This window comes from Ips typographus, linkage group LG7, assembly GCF_016097725.1.
Source record: "Ips typographus isolate SLU linkage group LG7, UJ_Ityp_2.0, whole genome shotgun sequence".
In the NCBI taxonomy this organism is placed as follows: domain Eukaryota; kingdom Metazoa; phylum Arthropoda; class Insecta; order Coleoptera; family Curculionidae; genus Ips; species Ips typographus.
The window spans coordinates 262,336-287,816 of NC_138428.1; the positions used below are offsets into that span (position 1 = coordinate 262,336).

General features: G+C 36.7%; 5 protein-coding genes and 1 non-coding gene across 20 annotated transcripts; 2 read left to right on the top strand and 4 right to left on the bottom strand.

Moving 5' to 3' along the window:
* Positions 1 to 186: 186 nt before the first annotated feature.
* Positions 187 to 4,454, bottom strand: gcl (germ cell-less). Of its 5 annotated transcripts, XR_014178976.1 has the most exons (9): positions 4,119 to 4,453; positions 3,900 to 4,041; positions 3,220 to 3,440; positions 3,003 to 3,154; positions 2,652 to 2,949; positions 2,394 to 2,595; positions 2,087 to 2,305; positions 1,438 to 2,030; positions 187 to 1,360 (listed from the first exon to the last, which is right to left on the bottom strand). XR_014178976.1 is itself a non-coding variant. In XM_081984362.1 (8 exons), the coding sequence occupies exons 2-8, from the start codon at positions 4,034 to 4,036 to the stop codon at positions 1,802 to 1,804; spliced, it is 1,458 nt and encodes a 485-aa protein (XP_081840488.1). In that variant the 5' UTR covers positions 4,037 to 4,062; positions 4,119 to 4,454; the 3' UTR covers positions 187 to 1,801. The 5 variants fall into 5 exon arrangements, 4 of the variants coding, with proteins under 4 accessions (XP_081840488.1, XP_081840487.1, XP_081840486.1 ...); XM_081984362.1 differs by having other exon boundaries at positions 187 to 2,030; positions 3,900 to 4,062; positions 4,119 to 4,454; XM_081984361.1 differs by having other exon boundaries at positions 187 to 2,030; positions 3,900 to 4,073; positions 4,119 to 4,454.
* A 272-nt stretch (positions 4,455 to 4,726) lies between these two features.
* Positions 4,727 to 6,083, top strand: LOC145732249 (cytochrome c oxidase assembly protein COX18, mitochondrial). The gene is made up of 5 exons (XM_081984381.1): positions 4,727 to 5,113; positions 5,168 to 5,339; positions 5,394 to 5,666; positions 5,718 to 5,834; positions 5,890 to 6,083. The coding sequence occupies exons 1-5, from the start codon at positions 4,848 to 4,850 to the stop codon at positions 6,058 to 6,060; spliced, it is 999 nt and encodes a 332-aa protein (XP_081840507.1). The 5' UTR covers positions 4,727 to 4,847; the 3' UTR covers positions 6,061 to 6,083.
* Positions 6,084 to 6,399: 316 nt separating this feature from the next.
* On the bottom strand, positions 6,400 to 6,470 carry TRNAG-GCC (transfer RNA glycine (anticodon GCC)). The gene has a single exon. It is a non-coding gene; the product is annotated as a tRNA-Gly (tRNA).
* A 913-nt stretch (positions 6,471 to 7,383) lies between these two features.
* LOC145732261 (UPF0046 protein T07D4.2) lies at positions 7,384 to 8,812 on the top strand. Of its 2 annotated transcripts, none has more exons than XM_081984401.1 (4): positions 7,384 to 7,542; positions 7,601 to 8,213; positions 8,323 to 8,549; positions 8,600 to 8,812. In XM_081984401.1, exons 2-4 carry the CDS (start codon positions 7,684 to 7,686, stop codon positions 8,722 to 8,724), a joined length of 882 nt encoding a protein of 293 aa, XP_081840527.1. In that variant the 5' UTR covers positions 7,384 to 7,542; positions 7,601 to 7,683; the 3' UTR covers positions 8,725 to 8,812. The 2 variants fall into 2 exon arrangements, with proteins under 2 accessions (XP_081840527.1, XP_081840528.1); XM_081984402.1 differs by having other exon boundaries at positions 7,408 to 7,562; positions 7,612 to 8,213.
* Positions 8,797 to 9,638, bottom strand: LOC145732262 (TP53-regulated inhibitor of apoptosis 1-like). Its single transcript, XM_081984404.1, has 2 exons — positions 9,373 to 9,638; positions 8,797 to 9,071 (listed from the first exon to the last, which is right to left on the bottom strand). The coding sequence occupies exons 1-2, from the start codon at positions 9,517 to 9,519 to the stop codon at positions 8,976 to 8,978; spliced, it is 243 nt and encodes an 80-aa protein (XP_081840530.1). The 5' UTR covers positions 9,520 to 9,638; the 3' UTR covers positions 8,797 to 8,975.
* Positions 9,639 to 9,740: 102 nt separating this feature from the next.
* LOC145732260 (glutamate receptor ionotropic, kainate 2-like) lies at positions 9,741 to 22,969 on the bottom strand. 10 transcript variants are annotated; one of them, XM_081984391.1, is made up of 20 exons: positions 22,822 to 22,969; positions 20,665 to 20,843; positions 19,175 to 19,336; positions 17,321 to 17,572; positions 17,075 to 17,250; positions 16,753 to 16,971; positions 14,887 to 15,039; positions 13,949 to 14,152; positions 13,637 to 13,840; positions 12,975 to 13,178; positions 12,797 to 12,901; positions 11,866 to 12,126; positions 11,394 to 11,651; positions 10,937 to 11,134; positions 10,703 to 10,883; positions 10,524 to 10,650; positions 10,289 to 10,472; positions 10,106 to 10,232; positions 9,962 to 10,050; positions 9,741 to 9,912 (listed from the first exon to the last, which is right to left on the bottom strand). In XM_081984391.1, the coding sequence occupies exons 2-20, from the start codon at positions 20,741 to 20,743 to the stop codon at positions 9,871 to 9,873; spliced, it is 3,225 nt and encodes a 1,074-aa protein (XP_081840517.1). In that variant the 5' UTR covers positions 20,744 to 20,843; positions 22,822 to 22,969; the 3' UTR covers positions 9,741 to 9,870. The 10 variants fall into 10 exon arrangements, with proteins under 10 accessions (XP_081840517.1, XP_081840521.1, XP_081840519.1 ...); XM_081984395.1 differs by lacking the exon at positions 11,866 to 12,126 and having other exon boundaries at positions 9,962 to 10,047; XM_081984393.1 differs by lacking the exon at positions 13,637 to 13,840 and having other exon boundaries at positions 22,822 to 22,968.
* Positions 22,970 to 25,481: the final 2,512 nt, after the last annotated feature.

Here is a 25,481-nt window from a genome sequence, read left to right on the forward strand (position 1 = left end):
CTGCGACCAATTAAACAAGTAGGGATAATGGGCACGTTGAGCGTGCAACCAATCATGTTTTGGGGTTTTCAAATAAGTGGAGTGTTGCTCAAAAATGTCCAGAGTTCGATTTGGCCACATTTTTTCAATGACAGTGTAAAAGCTGTCAGAATTACTGACCAGGTGATTAAAACACTAAGAGAAAACTTTAGTAAATATTATATCGTACGTTTTGTTAATGTTTATTACAAAATAGTCGTTAGAGACTGCTACTGAAGCAACAAAATTTATCTGTTATACTTATCAAAGGTCCCTAACCAAATAAACGTTCACAGAATACATACACACGTCTTGTATATACAGGGTGAGATCTTGAAAACCATATCAAATATACAATTTTTTTTTAGATTTTGATGTGGTTTAGGATAATGTTGTGTATGAACTTCCAGAGATACAGGGTGTCCATACAATATCTTGTGGTGAAAACCTGATGATTTAACTGAATTTGTTTGATCCAAAAGCGGACGGTTTTCGAAAGACAGGGGGACAAACTGTTTTATGTATGTTTTTACCCCAGCAATATGTAAAAGAATTTTATATAGACACCCTGTTAGAGCTAAATCGAATACAACTTCTCAAGACATATGGAAGGTTATTTTATAAACAAATGTTTTGTTTTTAATGCCAGCTTTAAAGGAATACCGAAGATAGTCTGCTGTGGGTTTCCAAGTAGATACCCACCCTGTATAGTCCTATAACTGCACTATTGTGCATTAAGTACAAAAATAAGTAACAACTCACTTTACCATCAAGTGCTATATCAAGGGATGTACAACAAGAAGTAGATACTAGATATAGTTTCTCATTAAACTAAATGGGGGACAATTAAAGCTTGACACAAGCAAAAAGTCCATTTTTAAAATTAGATGGCACCAGAAACTAGAAAAACCTAAACAATCACACTTAAAGTCAATTAACAACTAATTTTCAATACCTATCAATGACGTGGTTTTTGAGCACGTGACTAACACCAAATATCAATAAGAATAAACAGATATAATAAGGATAGATTAGCCTGGGTTTAGTAGCCAAACTATAGCTTGGCTAGACTAGCCTACAAATTATCAACTGTAACTTATCTGCACAGTGTCTACCACCAATAAATTTAACCCATACTGAATGTTACAAAAAAGTAGGTTAATCAGATTTCTTATTTGAAACAAGTTCTACTTTACTCAATATATCTATCATACTTTACCGGATTTCTTTTCGTGGAAAAGTAATTTTTTGTGTAAAAAACATAAGAAAATGAGACTAACCAGAAACAAGTACAAACTAATACGAAATTTGATTTCCTGTACCACAAAGAATTGTAGTAATACTCCAACTACTCTAGAAGCTATTCAAAAAAATTTAAGATAAGTTTACCTGTAAATAATCTGTGGTTAATGAATTAACCTACATTTTTGTATAACGGCTATTAAAAACCATATTAACCTGTATACTGAGACAACTGACGTCTTGTATTTTGTTTAACAGCTTAACAAAAATTGCACCTCACAGGAACTGTTTACGTCGTTGCCAAATTTACAGTTTGACAGTTATGGAGCACCTTTAAACCAGTCATAACTAAATAATGGTGAACTGACTAGAAATCAAATATTATTTTCCTAAATACATATTATAAGCTTATATATGTAGTCAGGGTTGAAAGCGACAACGTTTTCTATGGTAGAAAAATACTAGTAAATTCCCATACCCGGAGATTAACATAAGACTCGAGTGGGTAATATGTACAGTCCATTGTTGCCACTTTGTTAGCTCAGTCTACCGGGCTACACGCAGGCGCCGACACCGTCTGATCCGTCTGCGTTTGTTCCTCCTCGGGTGTGATGTACAGGATGTTGGCGGAAATGATAATCGGATACTCCTGCTCCTTGTCAAAGGACATCACCGTCACTTCTTCGCCCCTGGACAAGCTGATTTTTTGAATGTCCGACTGTTTGATGTAGATGATTTGTTTTTGTTCGTTTAGACGGGCCGCTGTCACTCTACATGATAAAGAAATGTCACTCTAAAAATCCAGATCGGATAATTAAAAATGAACCTGATAGCAACGTGTCGATTGGTTTGGAAACTGAGCAACTGTTCAAACTCAGATCGGTGATTTCGTTTAATCGACACGGCGTTATTGTCGGTGATCATGAGGAGGTCAACCCCAAAATGGAACCCTGTCCACCTCCACACGTGCCGGTCTCTTGAGTTGATCATGCGCCCACATCTGATGCTTTCTTTGAGGAACAGCTCGTCCGATACGTTGCTCGGCCTAAATCAAATTTATGACTGAATGCTAATATTTGTTTTAACTGGTGAACAAACAGACTCATCATTTTTTTTCTCACTTTATTACTTACCCTTTCTCTTCATTTTGATTAACTCTCAGCACATTCTTCCACTGTTGTAATACAACAGGATTCATCCAGGATTTAGGGATGATATTATCTCTAAGAATCAGCACAATGTCCAGCTGATGAGAAATTAAGTTTTGCAGGCGTAACTCTTGGAAAACCGACATAAATTCCCGACCTTCACTGGTGTACAAATAAGGAGTTTTATCTGCACAAAACTCCAATTTTTATAGGATTCATTTGAACTACTCTTATTCAACCAACCTTCCCTATTAGTAAAGAACTCGTTCACAGTGGAAATGGACGGTCTACCATCGTCTGCATGGTGCATGGTGTAGATCCAGTATTTGAGCATCACATAAATGGAATACTCGGTTTGGATGGTGAACAAATCAGGATGGGCCACTAGTTTGGTCATCAGAGAAATTGGAATGGTGCGCAACTCCATGTCAGAGTGTGTGTAATAGTGGGACATCAGATTAACCAGAAACCAACGTATGCAAGCGTCTTGCAGTTTACGATCGCCGTATTGACAGGCGGCGTTGTAGTAGTCCAATGATGTCTTTTTTAAATAAATATTCGTTACAATGTAGTGTGAAATTGTTAGAGACATACTTTAGGATTAATGGTTTCCATCATAACTTCAGTGCATTGCTCTATAAGTCCATCAAGTTGAAACATAGTAGCTGTAGCTAGAATCGGTACTATTTCCAGTGGATTCAAAGCAATGTCTGCATTGTAAAGAGAACCAAACACCACTTGGAGTGCTATTACATTGCAAATCGAGTAGAAGATTAGTGAACCCATGAAACCAACCAAAGTCTAAACTTACATTCTAAAGTGATTGCAGGATCAACAATATCAATTGTAATATATTTTTGGGTGGTTTCCAACCAAGACCCACCAAACATGCTAGCAAAATAAGGGCTCTGACATAAGTACACTCTGTGCAAGTAGTGTTCCTTGCCCAAAGCACAAACAGTCACATCTGAGTTTTTGCCCTCAAGAAACAGAGCCTGGTAAATGTAGTTGGCTGTACATTGAAGTTTCTTCCTGATAAAAACCCATATAATTATAAACAAAGAAACCATGTATTTGTTTAATTATTTCAGATATAAAAGATTCTGCTACCTTTTATAACTGTGTTTGGTATGACATTTGGTTGAGCAGGATAAAAATGTACTAGTTTTGCACTAAACTTGCTAATCAACAAACAAATACTGATCAAGGTCTGAAGAATATACTTACCTGACATCTAAAAACTTCAAAAGTATTCTAAATTTTAAACTATTTAAGATTTTCCATTAATATTATATACATAATTGTGTGGCTTCAAATGATTAGCAAGTTATTCAGACATTTTGTATATAAATTCTCTTAGCACATGCATTACTGAATGATAATGTCTGATGCAGACTTAGAATAAGATATAAGCTCCTATTTACCTACACAACTGATAACATAACAAAGCATCCACTCTGTCAACTACCTATAAATTTAAAACAAACTTACTTTTTTGGGGTATGCAAGGCAATCTCTATTACTTTATTGAAATCATCATCATCACTTTCAGAGTGCTTGCGCTTCCTGCCTGTGACAAAGTTGGTGACATTGTCTATAAGGCCCTGGGTGGACAAACTACCACCCATTGTGCCTAAAAGTTTATTTATTGGCACTGTATTAAAACTAAAAAGAATAACTATAAAGCTGTTATCACGAGGTGACAATTACCTGATCAATTCTAGTTTTGTCTATCCTAAGGTGTTAAAAGGTTCAGTAACCTGGTAAGTTGTCCTAGGACTTCTAAACACTTATATAATTCACTTTTATCAAATTTGAAGGGGGATAAACTGTTAATCACTTTCCCTCCTATGTTTAGGCTCTCCAGACTACACTTGCGGTTGATTTACCGCGTTAATACGTAGCGATAAGGCTAAGCACGTTGTAAACTCGATCAAATACTGGCGAGGGGGATAAAAAAGCGATTTTGAATAGAAAAAAATCAAAACATTACTCTGCCCACAAATAGTTTATCAACACAGAAACATTTTGCAACATCTGTCAAAAAGTGGGTCAATTGCAAGCGGCGTTGCCAGATTTTGTCATAAACCCCAGTCTGTCAAAATGTAGCCCAACATACCGGCGTAAAAAAGCCTTTTCTTATTTATAGGCTTAAAATTAATGCAAAAAGATTGTTGAAACTTTCAAAAATCAGTTTAAGTTCAACTACTGACAAAGCAATACGTTTTTAGTTATTGCTGAATTTGTGAATTGATTTCCATAGTCAGCTAACCTTGACCTTACACTAGGCAACGCTGCACATTCAAACAAATGTAAACATAACCTACAAATTGCGTCATCGACCAAAATAGTTAAAACCTGAATTTTTAGGGATGTCCTAACACTCCTAACATGTTAAGAGTGTCGTAACATGCAACACCCGCTACTAAACTGTACAGAATGCTTAAAATAATCCGCCTCGGCCCCCCCGCTAGGCTGTCACGCCTTATTCAACTAAACCGACCCACGACAAGCATTGTGGGGCCTCAGAGGCACTTTTCTGTACAATCTAGCGTCCAGTCTTTAGCAGCAACGCAGGCGGGGTTATTTAAAACCCTGTCCGAAAGCACCCCAGTCGAGTACTGCCAGGATTTTTTGTTACAAGTTCATGAAAGCACTGGTCTACCATGGTGGGCCAGTATTGTCCTCTCCACTGTTATTTTACGGTAACAACTTGTGTGAAACACTTTTGGCTTTCAGCTTCACTAAGATACTTACAGATCAGTTGTAACCCTACCATTTGCAGTCTACCAACAGATTATTATAGCTCGTTTGGAGAATTTAAAACTTGAACTGCCAGCCATAGCTGAAGAGTTAAGACATGAAACCTCAATGGCTGTCAGAATGTACAAGTGGGATGAGAGGATGGCTCAGGCTGTATTCAGAAGATCTGTAAGTAGTTAGGTCTTTGCTACTTAAGATTTTCATGGAAATTGGCTAATACAGATGAAAACTCAGTGGGACAATTTAGTGGTGAGAGACAATTGTCACCCCCTTAAAACCACAGTGCTGTTGTGGTTTCAAATACCTTTATGGGTGTGTGTGTCTGTTAGTATTAGAAACTTGGTTTATATGTTGCCTGTACCTGATATGAATGCCAGTGTCATATTTTCTGAGCTCAGTATGGGAGGGTTTAGCTTTATCCCCAACTTGACTGTCCCAGATCAGTCCTGGATTTTTCCAGTCACTTTAGGAATTCTAAATTTGGCTATTATTGAGGTAAGTTACTCAACACTGTTAATTCAAATGGTAAAACAACAAGGTTTACAGTTGCAACTATTGTCCAGAAGTCCTACTAGTGAAACTGGTCGGATGCAGAAGGTTTTAACAAATATTTTTAGGGCTGTTAGCTTGGTTATGATTCCTATAGGAGCTTCAGTACCTTCAGTAAGTCCATTAATAAAATAAAAATATTATAGATAACATTTTGTCCATTTTGTAGTGCTTGGTTTTGTATTGGACTACCTCAAGTGCCTATGGTTTATTGCAAAATTTTGTGTTGCTCTCACCTAAAATAAAAAGGCTGCTCCAAATTCCCAAGACTGAAATTGAGGTACAGGAACCATATAAACTGATAGCAGCCAATTTTAAATCTAAGTTTAAACTAGCTTAATTTCAATAAACTTTTGTTATTTATTTGTGTATATTTTTAGTGATTGTAAAGCATTTATATTTTATATAATATGAACAAATGATGATCAACAAATGGCGAAAATTATTTAGCTTCTATTTGCTTGTATTATATTACCCATCTAGTACTCTACGTCAATTACCATTTCATTGATTTTTACTTTGCCCAAGGAAGCATTGTAAAAACACTCGCAACGTTGAGAAAAAAGCACTTTTCGGTTTTTACTCTTCAAACCATACGAATTATGAGTGTGTGTATCTGTGGGAGTAATGTCAAGTGTATGAAGTAAAAGTTTAAAGTATAAATAAATAAAAAAGTAATTGCATCGACCGGGAATCGAACCCGGGCCGCCCGCGTGGCAGGCGAGCATTCTACCACTGAACCATCGATGCTTGTTATAAATTGCTTTTAAAAGCTACATAAGCCGCGGGAGTACTAATTAGCCAAAAATTGGAAGAGGTGAAAAACTTAGCTTAGTCTGACTGTAACTTAATTTACAGATAATACCGCAACCAATACTGCCTCAAAAAAAAAAAAATCAAGCTGTCCTTTTCCTAATAAAAGTGATGCGGCAAACACGGGAGAGTACAATTTTATCGTTCGTTTCCGCCACGGTTTGGCCGAGGGCAGCTTCTTTCTGAACATGACCTACGCCTACGCGAGCGGCTATAACAGGCCCCAGGTGATGGTGCAGGAACCCGTCTGTCTCCAACGCCAAGCACGGTCTGAACGAATTTTATAGTTAATCTTGACACATGGTGAATGCACATTTAACAACCGCTAATAGATGGGTGTTTACTATTTACAGGAAACTTTAAATTAGTTGTAGCTACTTCGAGAAAGTGCGAGAAGAGGGCGCCACACTACTATCCGTGTGGCGCCCTCTTTCCACAACTTTCCAAAGAAGCTAGATCTAATTTAAAGTTTCCTGTAAGTAGTGTACGTCCATCTATTGGCGGCCGGTCCTACTAGAACGCGCAAAATTACAGTGTACTGTATAATTTGTTTTTTTGTTCATTCACCATGTGTCAAGATTTATGTATTGGTAATAAAAGTATTCCCGATTTTAAATGCTGAAACTGGGTTTCGCAGTACCCAGGTTCCCTACATCAGGTTTCTGTAATTATCTAACGTTATTTCAGTTCAGTAGAATTTTTCGTCCACGCATGGCGGTACACCCACACACTATCATGTGATCTACGGTGTTACTGCGGTAATGCCATCATGTGAATGCCTTGTTAATTGAAAGTATATCTATTATTCCTATCAAATCAGTTGTTATCTTTATCTAATGTTTGTCTAATAAGAGAGGATTCTTACATTGCCTAATCAGTAATCGATGGTATAATGTCTAACTAACCTAACTTTTTGACAATTTGTTTTGTGTAGTTTAAAAAATAATAATCTTTTAATAAAAAAATCCTGATGATATGTTCTTATGTTATCTAAACTCATTAAAATGAGGTAATTTTATTTAATTCGCGGTAATTTAACTTAAAAGTAAGTCTCTGTTATCTTTCAGGGTTATCAAAGCATCAAGGCACATTTTAAACAGAATATGCCTGCTAATACTACAGATTACTAGTTAAACTAGGACAGTCCACTATGGAAAACCAGGTAACAGTGCACCCGCTCAGCGACCATCCCACAGCGGCCTGGAAAGAGATCAGCAAGACTCAGAAACTTGTCAAAATCAATGTGAAACCACCCCAAAAACCTATTGAGGACAACAAACTGAGATTTGTATGTATGAGCGATACACACTCTCTAGTCCGCAATATTATGTTTGACATTCCGGACGGGGACGTGTTTATCCATGCTGGTGATTTCACCAAATGTGGACAGAAAGAGGAAGTCACAGCTTTCAATAAATGGCTCAAGACTTTACCACATAGACACAAAATTGTTATAGCTGGCAATCATGAGCTGAGTTTTGACGAAAAGTTTGCCACATGCTTTAAGAAAAAGTTTTCTAGTCAACCTGCTGAGGATGAGGTGCCTCACTATGGTAAAACCAAGGATAACATAGGGGATGCTGTTAATACTGTTAATATAAGGCAGTACTTGACTAATTGTGTGTATTTGGAAGACTCTGGGATTGAAATATGTGGAATTAAAATTTATGGAAGTCCTTGGTAAGTTTTTATCAAAAAAAGATAGGCTAGAAGGTTTTGGAGTATTTCATTTTGTATCTTGATGCTTTCAAAAAGCTATAACAATGTAACTCCACCCTGTAATTTTCAGGCAACCAGAATTTGGTAATTGGGCTTTTAATTTACCACGCGGTCAGGAATGCTTATCAAAATGGGACCTAATTCCTGAAGATACAGATATCCTAATCACCCACACACCTCCTTTAGGCCACGGTGATTTAGTGTGTTCTGGAGTCAGGGCTGGATGTGTTGAGTTGCTCTCTACAGTTCAAAATAGAGTGAAACCCAAGTATCATGTGTTTGGACACATACATGAAGGTATTAAATAGAAAATCACAATACATATTTACTAAGGGCCTATTTTTTAGGGTATGGGGTAACTTCAGATGGCAAAATCATTTTTATTAATGCTTCCACTTGTGATATTAACTATATACCCAACAACTTGCCTGTAGTCTTTGATGTGCCTCTGAAGTCCGGTCAGAAAAAATGATACTTTTAGTCTACACTCTCTAAGTACTATTATGATTTGAATATGCTTTTTTTGTATATAAACCAACCAATATACACTCAACAGATAATGAGGTGATTTTTATTAAACTTAAATTTGTATTTACAAAACCTAGAAAATAATAACAACCTTAGGGCTTGGTTCAATCACAAAAATATGCTTATGTTCACTAAAAAGAAAGTAATTCACATCAGATTTAGTGATCAATATAAAGGAACTTAATTTGACAACTGTCATGACTTTGGTGGTGGTGGTTTCAGTTCTTGGGGACTTCCTAGTAAGTCTTTGGACACTTCTTCCAGGTCTAGTTTCTGGTCTTTCATGGCTTTCTACAAAAATGTGACTAGTTCAGAAAGTTAATTGTTAGTAAATTTTACTATACAAGATAAAAGATGACTCAAAGCTTAAAATAAGAAATTTACTAAATTTAATTGGGTTTTTTGCAATTTAGATCAAATCAGAACAGGCAAGGCTGTGAAAATAAACAATTGTTTGAATACAAACACAGAAATCTGGGTCACTGTGTATTGATCAGTTTTATTCTTAATCAAACACTACAACCCAGTCACAAAACCTAAAAAAAAATTAAACTACAAGAACAAAAACAATAAGCAATGACCTGGGACTTACTTTAACGCAATTTTGGTAGATCTTAAATAAGGGGGCGCACATTGAGTCATTGGTACGGCCCCTCAAAAAGTGGTCGGAAAACCACGAATTGAAACAATCGTCGTATTCCTTTTTTAGGTCGGTGCAGGCCTCCCCTATGCTGTTCATTTCACTTTCGATTTTTTGGGTTTCATCAAAGAAAAACGCTATAAAAACTACAAGAAAAGTAGGGAGCCCCAACGTTAAAGGAAAAATATTTAATTAAGGTTATGTTTGTTATCAACTTGTCAATTAGTTGACGTTTGACGTTAGTACAATTAATGGTGTGGTTTCCAGTCCGCTTCAAAGTTAAAGACCCGCACTACGTGGTTTTAAGCAATTCGCAAAAATCATGCTATTATCGTTATTATTACTTATTTATTGCAGTTTTCTGTGTGGCACAGTTTTAAAAAAAAAGATTTTATACATTGAAATGGAGTACACAGTAAAAACTTACTACTACTTAAGCAATATTAAAATTTACTGGGTCTTGATTTGCTGTTCGGTCTGACTTTCTTCTTTCTGTAAATTTGTTGTAAGGAAATGTGAAATTTTACTTGTTGGAACTTACAAAATGTATATGTTGAGGACAACCCCTGGCAGGGGGTTGGGGAGGGTAAGGTGGGATATCCAGGCTTGAGGCTGCGTACGTAACCCCTCCTTAAAGGAGGTAAAGTTTACTTTATAAATTGTGGTTAAATTGAGGCCAGATTACCTGAAAGGCACTTAGAGCATTGCCGCCTCAACGCTGGTCTCTGTCTCGACCCTCTACATTGCAACGCAAAGCACAGTTCTCCCCCCATTTCTGAGCAAATGGATTGTTGAGGGGTTACCGGAGATCTCTGTAATTTAAATTCTTTAAATAGACTTGATTTTGTGAGTAAATAGATGTAGAAACCTTCTCAGCTATGGCGTTTCTCTTAGAGTTGTAGCAGAACTCCATGATTGCTATCACAACAGCAAAAGCCAGACCGCAAAGCAGGACAACGAAAACGCCTCCAATGTTGTCCACCCCCAAACTGTTAGCCTTAGACTCCTTTCCTTTGTCGTTTCTAGTGCAGGTTTCTCCAGTATTTTTCCACCTGGACCACTCTTTAATACTATCAAGTTTACTTTTTAATAAAAACTCTCACCATTTGTCATAAAGCATTTGGATCTCCCCTTTTTCCTGCAGCTCTAGAATGGCTAAGGAGATTTTGTCTCTCCATGGGCTTCCCATTGGGGTTGCGATTCCGTAGCCTTTAGAGTCCAGTAATCCCCCTGTAAACAACCTTGACATTTTGAGTTTAAACTAAAGGGATGATATACACACCAATTTGGGTTAAATTACAATCGCGTTGCACTACGTAATCCAGCATGGTGGACTCCATGAGGAAGGCGTAGTTTCCTTCCAAAACCTTCTTGATTCCTTCCTCGTAAGTGGGTACAAACACTGAAGGTTTGCGGTTTTCCATGAACCTCCACATCTTCTTATAAGTCTCGATCATTGAATCCTAACTATTGCTTTAAAGCCGTGGTTCTGATGCAGGGTTAAATGGGGTCTTACCCTGAAAAATGTCATGGTGGAGCCACTTTCTAGGGTACCATAAGGGATTTCCGTTTGCCCCGCCAGGTCTTCAGCATTTTCTATCGGGGTGATCATTCTTTCTACAGTGAGAAAGGCGGCCAAGTTGGCTGTGTAGGACGATATGATGATTAGAGTGAAAAACCACCAGATCCCTCCTACAATCCTTGTGGAAGTAGCCTTTAATCAAATTAATCCAGATTTGGAAAGGGGTACAAAAAGAGGGGAGACCCAGCACTGACTGTATATCAAGTATGTATATAAAGAAAGCAAACCTTCAGGAATATTTTGGTTTTGGTCACCCTAGAGCTTAAAGAGGGAAGAATCAGTTCAGATAGACTATACAATCTACAAGCGCTTCTTTATATACATACTATAACACTACAGAAGCAGAGGTCGGAAAATGAAAGTAACAAAGAGTGCCTTAACCAAAATATACCTTGGGATTTAGGTCAGACCCTTGTTGCATTAGAGTGCCAATGGTGAACCAGAACGAGTTGGCCAACGAAAATTGGTTGTTGAGTTGTTCATTTTCAAAGTCGCACGGATGGGGGCTGTGCCATTCGTAGGGCGAAAACCTGGCCACCACGAACATGGTAATGGAGACTAGAACGTAGGCCGAGAGAGCGTACATCCATATGTCGGGTGCCAAAGGGTTCATGAAGGAGAAAAGTCTGGTTTGGGGGCTCGAAGGCACCTTAAAGAAAATTAGTCTAATTTTTAATTAATCATTGATTTTACTGTTGTATCACTTAGATCTACAAATACTGAACACTAGGTTAGTAATGTAAGTTCCTGTGTTTCATCTTTATTTTTAATAAACTTATATATTTACAAACTTAAAGTTCAAATTTTGCTTCTTTAAATAATAACAAATTCAGTGCTAAGTCTCCACCAGGTAATCAAAATACCTGGGGAGAAACTCCAGTGCCCTGCCTCAGCAAAGTGCCGGCAACAAACCAAAAAGCGTTGGACATGTTCATTTTATTCACCAACTTCTTGGTTTTGTCCACTTTCCACGGCTGTAAATCCACCCATTCGCACGGCGTAAACTTAGCCAAGGCGTAGATCGTAAATCCGGCCATAAAGAAGGCTCCTAAAGTGGCCAGCCATATTTTCACACCCAACGGGTCCAGGAAGGTGAAAAATGCTGATTCTTTGTCTGTTGGCACCTAATGTACGGTTTGGCAGAATTAAAAAAAGGTTTTTTTAAGTTTACTAGTGCGGAAAGTGAACGTTTTCAACAGGACGGCGTTATTTGTTTGTTTTTGAAAAATAAGAGTGTTAATAGTTGGACATGACAATCATAAGAATAAGTAGTTTTACAGAGAATTTCAGAGCTTTTCGAAGCTGAAATCAGCCCTAGAAGACTTATAGAGGTAGAGGAAAGAATATTGTGATGGTAATCACTTCAAAACTTTAAATTTCTATCTCACCCTCTCTCTTAGAGGTTTACATTTTTCAGCTTCACTGGTATAGACACTTAATTTTGAAATTAAGATGAATTTTTGAATAAACTCCATTTAAACTGAAAAAGAGGTTTACATTCCGTTGTTTTGTCAAGAATTTTCATTTCTAAAAGCTAAGGAAGTAAAAATACCTTTTTAACAAATGCATGTAGAAAAAAAAGTGTTTTTCACTTTAAATGACTGTCGTAATCGCGTTAGAACCATTTGGAGAGCGACGCTGGAAAAATCCACTCTGGCACATCGTAAATTTGCATAAGTCGTCGACAAACCCGAATAAAAACGTCTCATAATTTACGTGTTAACCCAGGTAAAAGGTGCTCTAATATATGTTCGAATAAAATATTATTCCATGTTGGAATGCTCCCACTTTTACCTTAAACAGTATGCTGATCCCCAAGTTCATGAAGGGTTTAGTAAAGTCGATCACGCTTTCTCGGGCGTAATTGATGGTCATCGATCCCACTGCCAAGTCTGCTTTCTGGAAACGTCAGTAAAGTGCTTGTTTACGTGTAAGAAAAGTATTTTTCGCGGCTCAAGAGTAAAAAAAGTACCTTATCCATGAGTTGTCTCACAATCCCATTCCATTCGCCGGTTTCTAAATCTATGGCACCGTATTTACCGTCCGGTACCAGTTCAATGCGGTACTCGAACCCTACCATCGTTGCCAGCTCTTTAAGCAGGTCAATGCAGAACCCTTCGTAGAGCTCGTGTTCGTGAGGGTGAGGGTAGCTTTTTAGCATTACATACGGCTGTTCCTACAAGCGATTTTTTTGATTATCTAGCGAACTACAGTGGACATAAATAAGATTGTAAAAATGTAAAAAAAAAGGTTTTTTCCTGTTTTGTTCTAAGTTTAATATTGTGCCGCTACTTCAACCCTCATAGAAGTTTAAAAGGTCGTTCTCCGAGGACTTCATTTACAACCTTTTCATAAAGTAATTTTTGCGTCCCTTCAATTAGAAGCGACAAAACGGCCAATTGGGAAAAGGGTCGCTCGATCTAATTATTTTTCCATTTTAGCGACTGGGTTTATTATTAAAAAATTGAGCAGATTTTGATTGCGACAAAAAGTGCTTTCAAGCTTCTAATTTTATTTCAGTAATTTTTTTCTCTATAAAAACAACTAATTTAGAGAAAACTCGACTAACATACACAATTTACAAGTCTACAGTGCAATAGAGAGGTACGACAAGCTTCAGAAAAAAACACATACATGCAACATAAGCTCCCTAACCATGCCATTCCATAATCCAGTTTCCGGATCGCATGCGCCGTATTTTCGGTCCGGCACCAAATCTAGAAGGTAATCGAACCCTACTTCCTTTGACACACGTTCCAAAATGTCAATGCAAAACCCGTAAAAACGGACGTTTCCCGTGTAGTTTTTGCCCGCGTGCATCATGACGTATGGAGTTTCCTAATGTCATTTTGACACTTTAAAGTGATGGCCACATTACGAATATTTCTAACCTCACTGGACAGACAAAAGCAACATGCATTTTCTACTACCACTTAGTTTGCTTACCAAAATGGTGGTAACCACCAAAGTGACATTCATAGTTCCATGGTCGAAAAAAGCGTTCCTGTCTGTGATATTTACGTTCATTCCTGGATGCCATTCCCCCACCTTGACCAAAGAGTGTTGTTTCAGTTTGAGCAGGTCAAGTTTGAACTTGATCCTTTTACCCTCCTTAAACTCGACCGGACCGCTTAATCCTTTGAATTCCACCTGTAAGATTCTCATTTTCGGTCTTTTGGGGGACATTTCGGTCTTTGGGTTGATTAGTGAGATAAATAATACAAATTCCAATAGTTCACAATTTTGCTGTACATGACGGGCACTCTTTCTTTGATGAAAACCTACTTTTTTCGTTTAATACTAGACAGGTTGAATCACAGTAAACTGTTGCGTTTCACTGTAGAAAAACTTTCTCCCTTAAACTTGTGTATTGTTGTTATTTAGTATACCCTGTATAGTAACAGCCAAAAGTCAGTTAACGTATTAATGAGAATCATATCCTCTTGAGTTATGAAATTAAATTTTATTAATAAATCCCAAAATGCAAATTATTACCCACTGTAATATAATCGCCCACCTAGTACGTTGATAATTAATCCAGGCCCGGATTAAATTAAAACACACCGTAAAAGGGGTAGGATTAATTTAAACGACTTAAATTAATTTATACATATAGTAAGTGGTCCCAATGGAATTTTTGAACGCCACAAGCAATTAATTTACCCTGCACGGTCCTGGTAGTGGACTTAGAACGCACATAAGAAGAAAAAACTTTTAATTGTGTTTTGCGGGAATTTTCTACGAAACCTGTCATCCAATAAACGAAATCTGATTATCTGGGGGATGTTTTTATCGATGAAATCGAGACGGTTTTCCATTTGTTTGGTGATGGATTTCGGTTTATTTTTTTTCCAGGACCGGGATCGCCCTTATAGTACACTTACCGAATTAATATAATTTATCAGGCTCAAACCACCGTCCCAGGGCTGTTCTTTGTCGCAGGACACGTTCGACATTTTTAGGGTGTGAGACTGTTCTAAGGTTTGCATGCCAATGGCGAAAGCGTACACTGAATCATACATTAGGGCCGCTTCAGCCTGAAAATATGATGATATCAACTTTTTTGATTTTTCCCTTAACAATACAATATTCTGAGTAAAAATTGAGCATTTTGCCGTTAAGAAACACACACGTTACACCCCAAAAACCTAGTCCAGCAGTAAATTCAGACACAGTCTCGGCTCGTTGCCAATATTGTTTCTAGCATAAGACAGGCAGAAACTTCCTTCATATTCCGGACTTTTTAATTTAACTTTCTTGTTGTAAACTTTTTGACTGGGTGCCAGTAATAAAGTCGCCGCTATCCATACATAATTTTTAGGGTGCTGCACTGCAAAATTTATACGGTTGTTCCGTAATTTTTGTCTGATTGAAAACGACGCGAATTAACAGAGAAAGAATGTTTTTTTTTTTTAGGAAAGCACAGATAATTGGCCTTTGTCCAAATGAGTTTTGGAAGTTTATGGATGTGTTGTTTATCCGGGTGGGTAAAGCGACCATACTTTAAATTGGAGGAAGCAATTTATGAAGGAAAAAGTGGTTATTTATGTTTTGAAATAAGTATTTCAAATTTCTTTCTGACATACAAATAAGAATTGTTACTTAGCCTAAACCAGAAAACAATTTGCGTGGGTTGAAAATAAAATTTAATAATAAATTTAAAGGTGGAATCCATTAAATTATGAACGCCCTAAAAGTGTTTCAATGTTAAAAGTTTCGGTAACTTTTTCCACGTGGAAACTTTTGGATTTTGTAACTTCTGAATATTCCTTAAATGTATTTCAAGCTTTATTGTAATTTAATTAACTTAAAAACGTGTAAGATATGAATTGCTCAACATTACAAAACAAATCGCTGTTCCTACCACTGTATAGATAGATAAAAGTAAACAGAATTCCCTTGAATTGCCGTATTTTATTGCTTTGTGTATCGTTTCTGCTTTTACTCGGATTTATAGCAACAAATTTAACGGCAAATCGGGCGTACATAAAGCCCGCAGATATTACAGGAAACAGGTTTTTTTTTTTTGGCTACGATCCATTTATTTTACAAATACCTAAAGAGCCTGAACACTTGCAAAGTTAAAAAAAAAAACACTTATTTTAGGGTAAGCAAAACCGCTTTAAACTTTACGGTAATAAATCTTTAACTTTCCATAAGTTGTTTGACATTTTAAGTCCGGTTCTGGAAGTTTGCAGTTTATCAGTTTGTGGCTGTTGTAAAGTAATTTTTGAGGTTACAGTTGATTCAGTACGGCCCTGTTTTTTCTAGTAGGTTGTGTCTGATTTTTTAAAAACAAGGAGACCAAACCACAAAATCCACTATAATTTAAATGGGTTTTGGCTTAAGCCATCATCAGACCAATGTTGCAGAGAAACACACAGTATGACTGTGTAAATGAAAAAAACGTGATTTTATAAGTAAAAGTAGACTTATGACTTTGTAGTATCCACAAAAAGTTTACTAAAAATGCTAGAATATCAGATGCAGGGACGCACTGAGGAAAATTTCAGTTTAGTGGATTTCATCATAATAAAATACTTTAAACCTTCTAATTTAAGTTGTAAATGTCTGACACCCTGTATACTTTTACCAAGTGGTCACATACAGCTTGATTTACCAGAAACTTACAGTAAAAACTATTGCTAAGCAGTGGTTTTAAAAATAAAATGTAACACCCTGTATAACGTTTAAAAATTTGCCAGAAAGCATCCGTTAAACTGAGTTATGTATAATTGTAAAAAATTTACCTGTATAAAGGTGCTATTAATAGGAGTTAGCTCCTGATTGGTCTGAAACTTTGCCATATCCCTCAAAATCTCCTTAACGTACAACTGATCGATATCGACAACCCTAAAAGCGGTCATATTGACAAAATTGTACTTAAAATCCTCCAGATCGAAAGTTTCAATGTCGAACGTGGTAAAAAAGTAGTGATACTTGTAGTCGTTCATTTGCAGTTGTAGTATCTGAAAGAAGGGAAGTCAATAAGGGCGAGCCCTTTCTAGGGCTTTTCTACGCTAGGTTTAAGCCGCTTACAAGGGTCATTTATCGGGTCTATAAGGTTCTTACCCCTTTGAGAAACCGCTGCATGTTGGATGGTTTCGTGTCGATGACGATGTTCTGGATTTCCTTGCTTTTGATCTCTTTCAGTACGGTCCTGTAAGTGGCTGGATCCGCTTGTCTCAGGTGGATTTCCAAGTTGGCGTTTTGGGGCGAACGAACTAGTTCCCGTAATTTGATCAACCCTATAGTTTAAACGTCATAACCGCATAAATTATGAAGTAAAAATATGAGATATTCAAACAAAAAACGAACCGTAATCCTCCTCGTAAATTATGGCAACTCTGGTCCAATTAAGAAAAGACATGACATCTTCAAAGGCCTTGTTCAGAAGATTCTGGGCTGGGTAAAGGTTGATTGAAAATTCCCTGAAGTCGTTGTCCAGGTCTACTCGAGTTTCCAGGTGGGGGATATCCAATGCGTCGCATATGGAATGAATATGTGAGCCTAATAAAGGGTCTGAGGGTCCGAATATTGCGTAGACCCCATTTCTTACTTGACTGCAAGCTAAATACAAAAATTTACAGTAAAACACTCTGAAAACTGAAATAATATTTTAGCTTTTATGAAAACCTTTTTGAACTACACTAGTTTGCCTTTAATCTCTTCCATTTTTATTTGTTGTATTTTTAATATTACTTTCTGTTTGTTTTGCAACTTGCTCATTTCTTCTTGCATTCATGTTTTCTCTCTTTTTTGTAATATGGTCTTAATCACATAATAGAATTGACTTTACTTTTGCCACTTATTTTTGTTTAATTTTCTATTATATTTTTTTACTTATCAAATTAGCTTCATTGCATTTCAGTAACCGAATTTACACTTTAATATTTTTCTGCTATTCTTTGCTTGGGGCGAAAACCACCCCAAAAACTGTAATACAGCAATTAATCTTCCGTTATGGTCATTTATTACGCAGTGATTTATAGAGATAAAATTAACAGTCTGGTTATCAGGGGAAATATGTGGTATATAGGCAACATTTTTTTTTTTGCTAATTAGCGCTCAAAAAATTGCAGTTTATTACCCCCTAAAACGATGAAGAACACCAATCCCCCGACATTTTACAAACGACTTTGGCTAATCGCTTACAAAAGCGTACATGTCCAGATTTGCGAGTCAATCCATCATTTTGATAGATCAGAATGGACTGTTTAAGGTGTCTGAAGCTTTTCATATACATGACCCCCCTTCTCTTGGGTTTTTTTTAGAGTGGCTGTCTCGTCCAGGAATCATCGAATTAGTAGGGTGATTTTTAAAAAAATGTCCCGGACTAAAAATCGTCAAGGAATCAGGTCACGTGCTAGGAAGTTATTTACTTTGTGAGGTGCCTTAGGATTATTGTGCTGTCAGCAGATTTGAAAAATGCAGCAAGACCGTGTCATTACTAACTTTTATGATAATTTAACTCTACTAGTTAATGTTTTAACGTTGAAAATATTTAATCAAAACCTCTCTCAGTAATTTCCTGGAAAATTAATACATATAGACGATTTCGAGCCGCCATCTTCACTGATAATCAGTTAATTAGAGCCCATTAAAATGCAGTTAATCCGGTCGTCGTAAAAGGAACGTTACGAGAAAATTGCCATCCTGAAGGGGACGCTATCGACTAATTATCAGTATATCGCCCTTAATCGAAATCTCATTAATACTTTTCAAGCTTCAAATTTCAGTTTTTTTGAAAGTTTACATGGTTTTATCGTGTGTAATTAATAACTCTCGCCTGTATGGTAACTGAAATAATCTACGAAAAGGGTTCAGTTCATTAACAACCGAAAACCGGGAGGTAGAACACTTTCCGGAACAATTACGTTCACTCGAACAAATGAGGGGTTTGTCACTTTTTTGTGACCTGCAGAACTAAAAACATGCGAACCCACCTTAACGATTATGCCTAACACATGCCAGCCTACACAACTTAGGCCGCGTTCGATTTCCCGCTCCACGGAGTGAGCAGAGCGTTTTTGACGTCACAATGACGTAATTTGACAGTTGGTCAAATTATGGTTTTGCCAAATTTCGTCATCGTGACGTCGAATACGCTTTGCTCGCTCCATGGAGATTGAAAACGAATGCAGCCTTAGTAAAACTGTTTAGTAAACTTACCCTTTTTGCTGGCATGAAAACTATCATCTTCAGGCACGTATTGTATGTCGTAGACCAAAGTAGTTCGAGGCAACAACGTCTTGTCCCTGTTAATTTTGTAGACCGCATAGCGAAACGCCACTTCGGGGGCTCCACCCTTTTGGTTTTCGGTGAAAATCGCCCCTGCAAACACAAAAACCTTACTTTTTTAGGTTCTCGCACAAGAAAAATAGGTTAAAGCAGGCCCGTAGGGCTTCACGGCAACATAACAATCCACATAAAGACAGGGAGTTTCACCTTTTCAAAAGCGTCATTGAGGTGAGCCCTCGGGCCGTTCATTTAGCTTTTACGAAGGAAAATGGAAGTGCACCGAGTCTTGGAAAGTTTGCCAATATAGTTGGAAGCTTAAAATTTTTATTGCTACGACGAGAATCTATGAATATTTACAAAGTGGGGGGGATCCATTTAGATTTGCATATACAATTAACGCTCGAGCTGGGTAAGTTGGTTTAGGACTACTTGTTGAGCCTTGTTGTTTACGTGGATCAACATGTCCTGGTTTAGTTAAAATGACAATTTTTAGGTTGTCACTTTTAAGACCATTTTTGCATGAATTTATGTGCAGTTGATATGAGATTATTTATTAAAGTTTATTATCCTAAAAGTTTGAAAAACACTAAAATTGCCAGTTGTATACGCAACACGGTAAACCGAAATCGTAGGCACCCTTGACAATGACAGTGACAGTTAGTTCTGTCGGTAATGGTGAATGTCAACTAAATATTGTGCGTCTATTTCTCTCTGTTCAATACAAATAAAGAAGGATGGAACTATACTATAATTTATACTTAAATTTGTCGATTAGGTTATTATTTTGTGTGAGTTGTATTTGTGCTTTTCATATTTTGATGTTTTCGGTAACCGAAAATGTCTAAACAATACAGTGAGGGCGAAAAGCGGCTGATTTTGAGACTGATAGATGTGTTATGTGACATACAGAGGGTTGGTGGCTGCTTACCTTACTTTGCATGTTTACCATCAAGAAAAATAACACACACACAGTACAGAATCACTACCAATACCAGCATGCACAATTCAAGTAAAACAATAACGACACTGATTTAATTTTTCCGAAAGTTTTTTGCTTTTTACCAGCTTAATCTTACTGTTGTGAGTCTTTGGTCAAATCGGTAAACAACTGAAATTAATTGTCAGTGTCACTGTCAATTGTCAACCAATATGTTTCTATCCTTTGATAACTTTAAAAACACACTGATGCCATGTTGCCGAATACTCTCGTAAACATTTTCTTGCACTGACACAAAGCAATACTAGGGACGATGTTGTTAACAAAAACAAAAATAGTTTTTTAAAATGCTCTCTATACCCGAATGCTGGAAATACCAATGAAAATCTTTTGAACTAATCTAAGACATGAGTGAATTTCAATCTGACTGCAGCATTTATACATAAATCCTTGAAAGCTTTATAAATATACATAGATTAATTACCTATTCTGACAATAGGTGGCAGTCCAGAACACAACAGCAGCTGCAACAGTACTCCAAACGTAACCCTTCCGACTGTCATGTTTCATTTCGACTATTCTGGGCGGCGTTGCATTCTCCTTGAAACTGCCCGCCGCAGTCGATGGCGAAGTCCGATCCAATTTACCAACAACTTTCGGAATCTAATAAATAAGATCAAAAGTATTTTGGATATAGTAACCGTAGCTTCATTTGTTGCGAGATTTATCGTCGCAGATAAAAGGAGGAAAAACAAGTTTTTGATAGAGAACGTCGCGCAGCGTCTCGGCTAATGTTATGTGGGAAAAACCGGCGCTACTGCTATGATTGATTGTACCGATTTCACAAATGATAGGAGAGGGGAGGGCTAAAAGAGCTTGAACGGTAATCCACTTATATTTCTTTAATTCAATGGCAAAACACTGAGTCTATTGTTTGAAATCATCCTGATGATGGTCTTCTCTTGCTAGTAGACACTGACATAATTTTTTATAAGTAAAAATATAAAAATGTTATATTGGAACTGCAGTTATTAAAGCTTGATTTTGCATACGATCACTAACAACTATTAAAGAAAACCTCGTATTTAAAGATATTTTTGTCAAGCAAATTTCGACCGTAACAACATTAACATTTCTTGGTTTGCCACTAATTAGTTCAATAGAGTATTTAATTTTTTCCATGTTTAAATATTCTGTAAAATCCATTTAATGGAGTAATTTCTAAATTATTGAGGCAACAACTCAACTGAAAACTTCAAAACGTATCAAAGGAAGCCAGTTCAGCCCTCATTAAACCCTCCACCTCTTCCGGTAATTTGCATTAATGCCGAGGAATTTTAATTGTTAAGGGCGAGAAGAAATCGTCCCTTTATGACGTTCCTAAAAGAAATATTAATGAACGCAAATTCCACGACTCTCATTTGTCAGAATTAATAAAAGCCATTGTTACACACAGTCATTCATATTTAACCACATTGTTTTGTGGGATTCAGGTATAACTGATTAATTTCAGTAATATTGCTTATAATTTTAATAACATTTCATACTATACAGTGTTTTCCATAAACACATTCCACTGACCACCAAATCATGTGTGAATAAAACAAAATACAATAACAGTTACAGTAGTGTTAAACTGACCAAGGTTAGTGTAAATTGTTCCCCTTAAAGGGTCAATTAGGAAACTGGCTTGAACGCAGAAATTGAGTTGTTTCAATGGAGACGTACCCTTCTGTTGGGCCCTTAAGGGTGCTCTAATTTAATAGGACAAAAACAGGCACGTAAGATTAGGTTTCCAGATAAAGGGATTTTTTTCTTCCCTCAATAATAATTTGCGCAGGAGGTTTATTGAATGTATAGTACAAGCTGACGGGGTCCAGAAGTTACTCGATAATTTCCTTCTCCTTAATTAAAATCGGACAGGAAATTAAACTCTCTCGAAAGTTTACGGGCAGGATATTGAGTCATTATGCGGTCCAATCAAATTTGCTTTAATAATCACCGACAAGATATATTGTAAATCCCCTGTAAGTATTGGGGCCAAAACAGCTACTTAAAATTCTGGCAACCATACATTCACTGGCATGCATAATCCTGATCTCTGGAAGTAAATATGAAATTTATTTGCCAGGTACCCGTGCCAAATTGTCAACTTTCTGCCAGATATTCCGAGATTTTCTTTTTTAGGTATTTTAAAGCTTTAGATCTCTTTTTGCTTGTGATACGTAATGATAACTTTCATTGTTTGAGGACTTCTTGCTAGTTTTGACTATAAAAAGGTTTTTCTAATAATTAAAACTTCTCACTTCATTTGTAATTATTGACATTTTTACTAATATAACAATTAGTCAAATAATTTTTTACTGCACAGGCAATTTAATCAAATTAGTCGCGTATAAATATTTTACGAAAAATGAGAGAACCGAGGGGAAAACAAATCTAAATTGGAAATGAGCGTTTCAAAGGGATTACTTTTTTCCTTGTCGAGTATCCAAGAGAACCAATCAATAGGAGATAACTTAATTAACAAATATTAATAATTATTACTAAATTGTCTGTAATAAAACAATGAGTGTCATACTAGGCAGAATTATGACAAACAAGTGTGTGTCGTAGTCGTAGGAATTATGTTTACACTTACCTGGAATTTTCAGCGGTTTTTTCCGTAAACTGTTCTCTCGACAGGCCGAAGCCAACTTCGCGTGTCGGTTTCGAACTGGAAACTTTTTCGCAAACATTCAAAAGCTTCAAAATCGGCGCGGCGCCATTATTTGCGCAAACTCACAGCTGACATGTGCTTTCCGCAACTTTCACCTAAAAACAGTGCCAAATCCGTCGAGGTATAAAAAGACATTTTAAACGAGTTTACTCCAAAATAAATTTGGGGGGGATTGTAAATTCCGTTAGTGGTTTACAAGGCCCCGAGGCAAGATACTCCTTGATACTCCATTTACAATAACTCACGTGCTTTTGTTGAAGTTGGGGGGATTTTCTTCAGAGGGAGCAGAAGGGGGGAGAAAATGTGTATAACATACGATAAATCAGGTTTCCTTAAAGTGGATTTGGGTATTTTAGTGGTATCAATCCTAGTTTTGTTCTTTGACTAGGAAAAAATCAATATCTTAGAAACTACAATTGGAATTGAGTTGTAGGAGAATAGATGGCGTTGCGTAACCTTATTTACTCTTTTGTGGAGGCTTAAAATACGTTCTGCTTAAAATACTTTTGAAGCCTTAATCAGATGTTAATAACAATTGTTTAAGTCTCAGAAGGTTGTAAAATGAGTAATTTAAGTCATTTAACACTCCTGGAGCAAAAGAAAAAACTGAGAAAGCAAAAGATAGAGCAAATTTCAAGCTTTCCAAAAATGTCCCCCCATGAGTTGATTGATAACACCGTTTGGACGCTAGAGGGCGTCAAAATTATTTCACCCTAAAATCACATATTTTGGGACACACCTTGCTTTGACCCTAAATTACTTCCTTATTTGACAAGTTACGTCAAAATGTCATAGAAAACAAAAGATAGAGCAGATTTCAAGCTTTCTAAAAATGTCCCCCCATGAGTTGATTGATAACACCGTTTGGACGCTAGAGGGCGTCAAAATTCTTTCACCCTAAAATCACATATTTTGGGACACACCTTGCTTTGACTCTAAATCACTTCCTTATTTGACAAGTTACGTCAAAATGTCATAGAAAACAAAAGATAGAGCAGATTTCAAGCTTTCTAAAAATGTCCCCACATGAGCTGATTGATAAAACCGTTTGGCCGCTGGAGGGCATCAAATTTCCTTTACCATAATATCACATATTATATTGTAAATATTTTTTAGTCAGATTTCATGTCTCTTGATCCGGCCGAGTTCCTGGCAAAGAAATTTTACACAATTAACACGGACAGTTAAAATGTTAAATTTTAGATCTAACTCTGTTAGTTTTTGAGATATCAAAAAACCGACTGCACCAGCGTCTTTTCCGGAAAATTTTAACATAAAATGACACCGAGACGTCAACTGTAACTTGACAAATAAAAAAGTTGTATTTTTTGACAGTTCGAGGCCGCCATTTTGAATTTTCTGTCAAAATATTGACTTGCACTTCATTTTAAAGGAAATTTCACGTAGTTTCAAGAAATGTCAGACAAAATGTCGTCCCAGGCAGCCATTTTGAATTTTCTGTCAAAATATTGACTTGCACCTCATTCTGAAGGAAATTTCATGTAGTTTTTAAGAAATTACTGACAAAATGGCGTCCCAGGCCGCCATTTTAAATTTTCTGTCAAAATATTGACTTGCATCTCATTTTAAAGGAAATTTCACGTAGTTTCAAGAAATGACAGACAAAATAGCGTTTCAGGCTGCCATTTTGAATTTTCTGTCAAAATATTGACTTGCACCTCATTTTAAAGGAAATTTCACATAGTTTCAAGAAATGACAGACAAAATGGCCTCGCAGGCCGTCAAATTTTCTGAGCTCTCTTCTATCAAAGAAATCCAGCACATTTTTTTTAGAAAATTTTCTGAAGTGTCTGAAAGGTCTTCCTTAGTTATTAGTGGCTTCCAAAGTAATTTTCAGACAATCTGATATTTCTGAGTCTTATTTTTCAGTTAAAACACTCAAATGTTTCTTCTGAGAGTTTGTAAACCTTTACTCATAAATTCTGTTATTTTTACGAGTTTTCTGATACTTAAGGCTATTCAATGTCATTTTTGAGATAATTTTCAGAACCATTAAGCTTCTCTAACTCTTATTGTTTTTACTTTGATAGAGTTGTTTGAATTGTCCAAAGGTTTAAAACTGAAAAATCCTTTTGAATCTAGGAGACACGAAATCGCAATAGTAAAGGTCAAAAAACCCTCTTAAAGCAGAGTTTTTAGGAAAGGGACTTATTTACCTATCTACGAATTCTCAGGTGGAAAAACCTTTCTGGAAAATTAAATTGTCCTTATATATACGTGTCGTCCCTGATTAAAGGGATAACCGGACCTGGATCTTGGAAAAGGGGGCTCCCCCACGAATAAGTCGAAGAAAGGGCTTTGATAACGTGGCAGTGTCACGTAGACGAAGCTTTTGAAATTCGTTCATTTTTGTCGTGCTCTCCATAATTCCCTCGCCAAACTTTATCTGAACACTTTCTGGCCTCTTTACATTATGAATATTGAATATTTACGAGGATATTAGCCGAAATGATTGATGCTGCACCCCTTTTAAAATGGGAAATTTGTAGTCGGTGGAGGAGTTTTGTAGATCCTGAAGCTAATCAGGAGGGAACATGCTTTTTAGTATGTTGCTGCTTTAC

Bases quoted from the DNA above. Each gene is read 5' to 3' on its own strand.
- LOC145732249 (XM_081984381.1), top strand. From the start codon at position 4,848: ATGCTTAAAATAATCCGCCTCGGCCCCCCCGCTAGGCTGTCACGCCTT. The intron at 5,114-5,167 runs GTAACAACTTGT...AGATACTTACAG, and splicing joins CTCTCCACTGTTATTTTACG to ATCAGTTGTAACCCTACCAT. The intron at 5,835-5,889 runs GTAAGTCCATTA...TCCATTTTGTAG, and splicing joins TAGGAGCTTCAGTACCTTCA to TGCTTGGTTTTGTATTGGAC.
- LOC145732262 (XM_081984404.1), bottom strand. From the start codon at position 9,519: ATGAACAGCATAGGGGAGGCCTGCACCGACCTAAAAAAGGAATACGAC. The intron at 9,072-9,372 runs GTAAGTCCCAGG...ACATTTTTGTAG, and splicing joins TCTACCAAAATTGCGTTAAA to AAAGCCATGAAAGACCAGAA.
- LOC145732261 (XM_081984401.1), top strand. From the start codon at position 7,684: ATGGAAAACCAGGTAACAGTGCACCCGCTCAGCGACCATCCCACAGCG. The intron at 8,214-8,322 runs GTAAGTTTTTAT...TGTAATTTTCAG, and splicing joins AAAATTTATGGAAGTCCTTG to GCAACCAGAATTTGGTAATT. The intron at 8,550-8,599 runs GTATTAAATAGA...CCTATTTTTTAG, and splicing joins GTTTGGACACATACATGAAG to GGTATGGGGTAACTTCAGAT.
- gcl (XM_081984362.1), bottom strand. From the start codon at position 4,036: ATGGGTGGTAGTTTGTCCACCCAGGGCCTTATAGACAATGTCACCAAC. The intron at 2,596-2,651 runs GTTGGTTGAATA...AGTTTTGTGCAG, and splicing joins GTTCTTTACTAATAGGGAAG to ATAAAACTCCTTATTTGTAC. The intron at 2,031-2,086 runs GTTCATTTTTAA...TTTATCATGTAG, and splicing joins AATCGACACGTTGCTATCAG to AGTGACAGCGGCCCGTCTAA.
- LOC145732260 (XM_081984391.1), bottom strand. From the start codon at position 20,743: ATGACAGTCGGAAGGGTTACGTTTGGAGTACTGTTGCAGCTGCTGTTG. The intron at 17,251-17,320 runs GTTCGTTTTTTG...TTTAAACTATAG, and splicing joins AATTTACGAGGAGGATTACG to GGTTGATCAAATTACGGGAA. The intron at 14,153-14,886 runs GTAAGTGTACTA...AGAATCTTACAG, and splicing joins TGATAAATTATATTAATTCG to GTGGAATTCAAAGGATTAAG.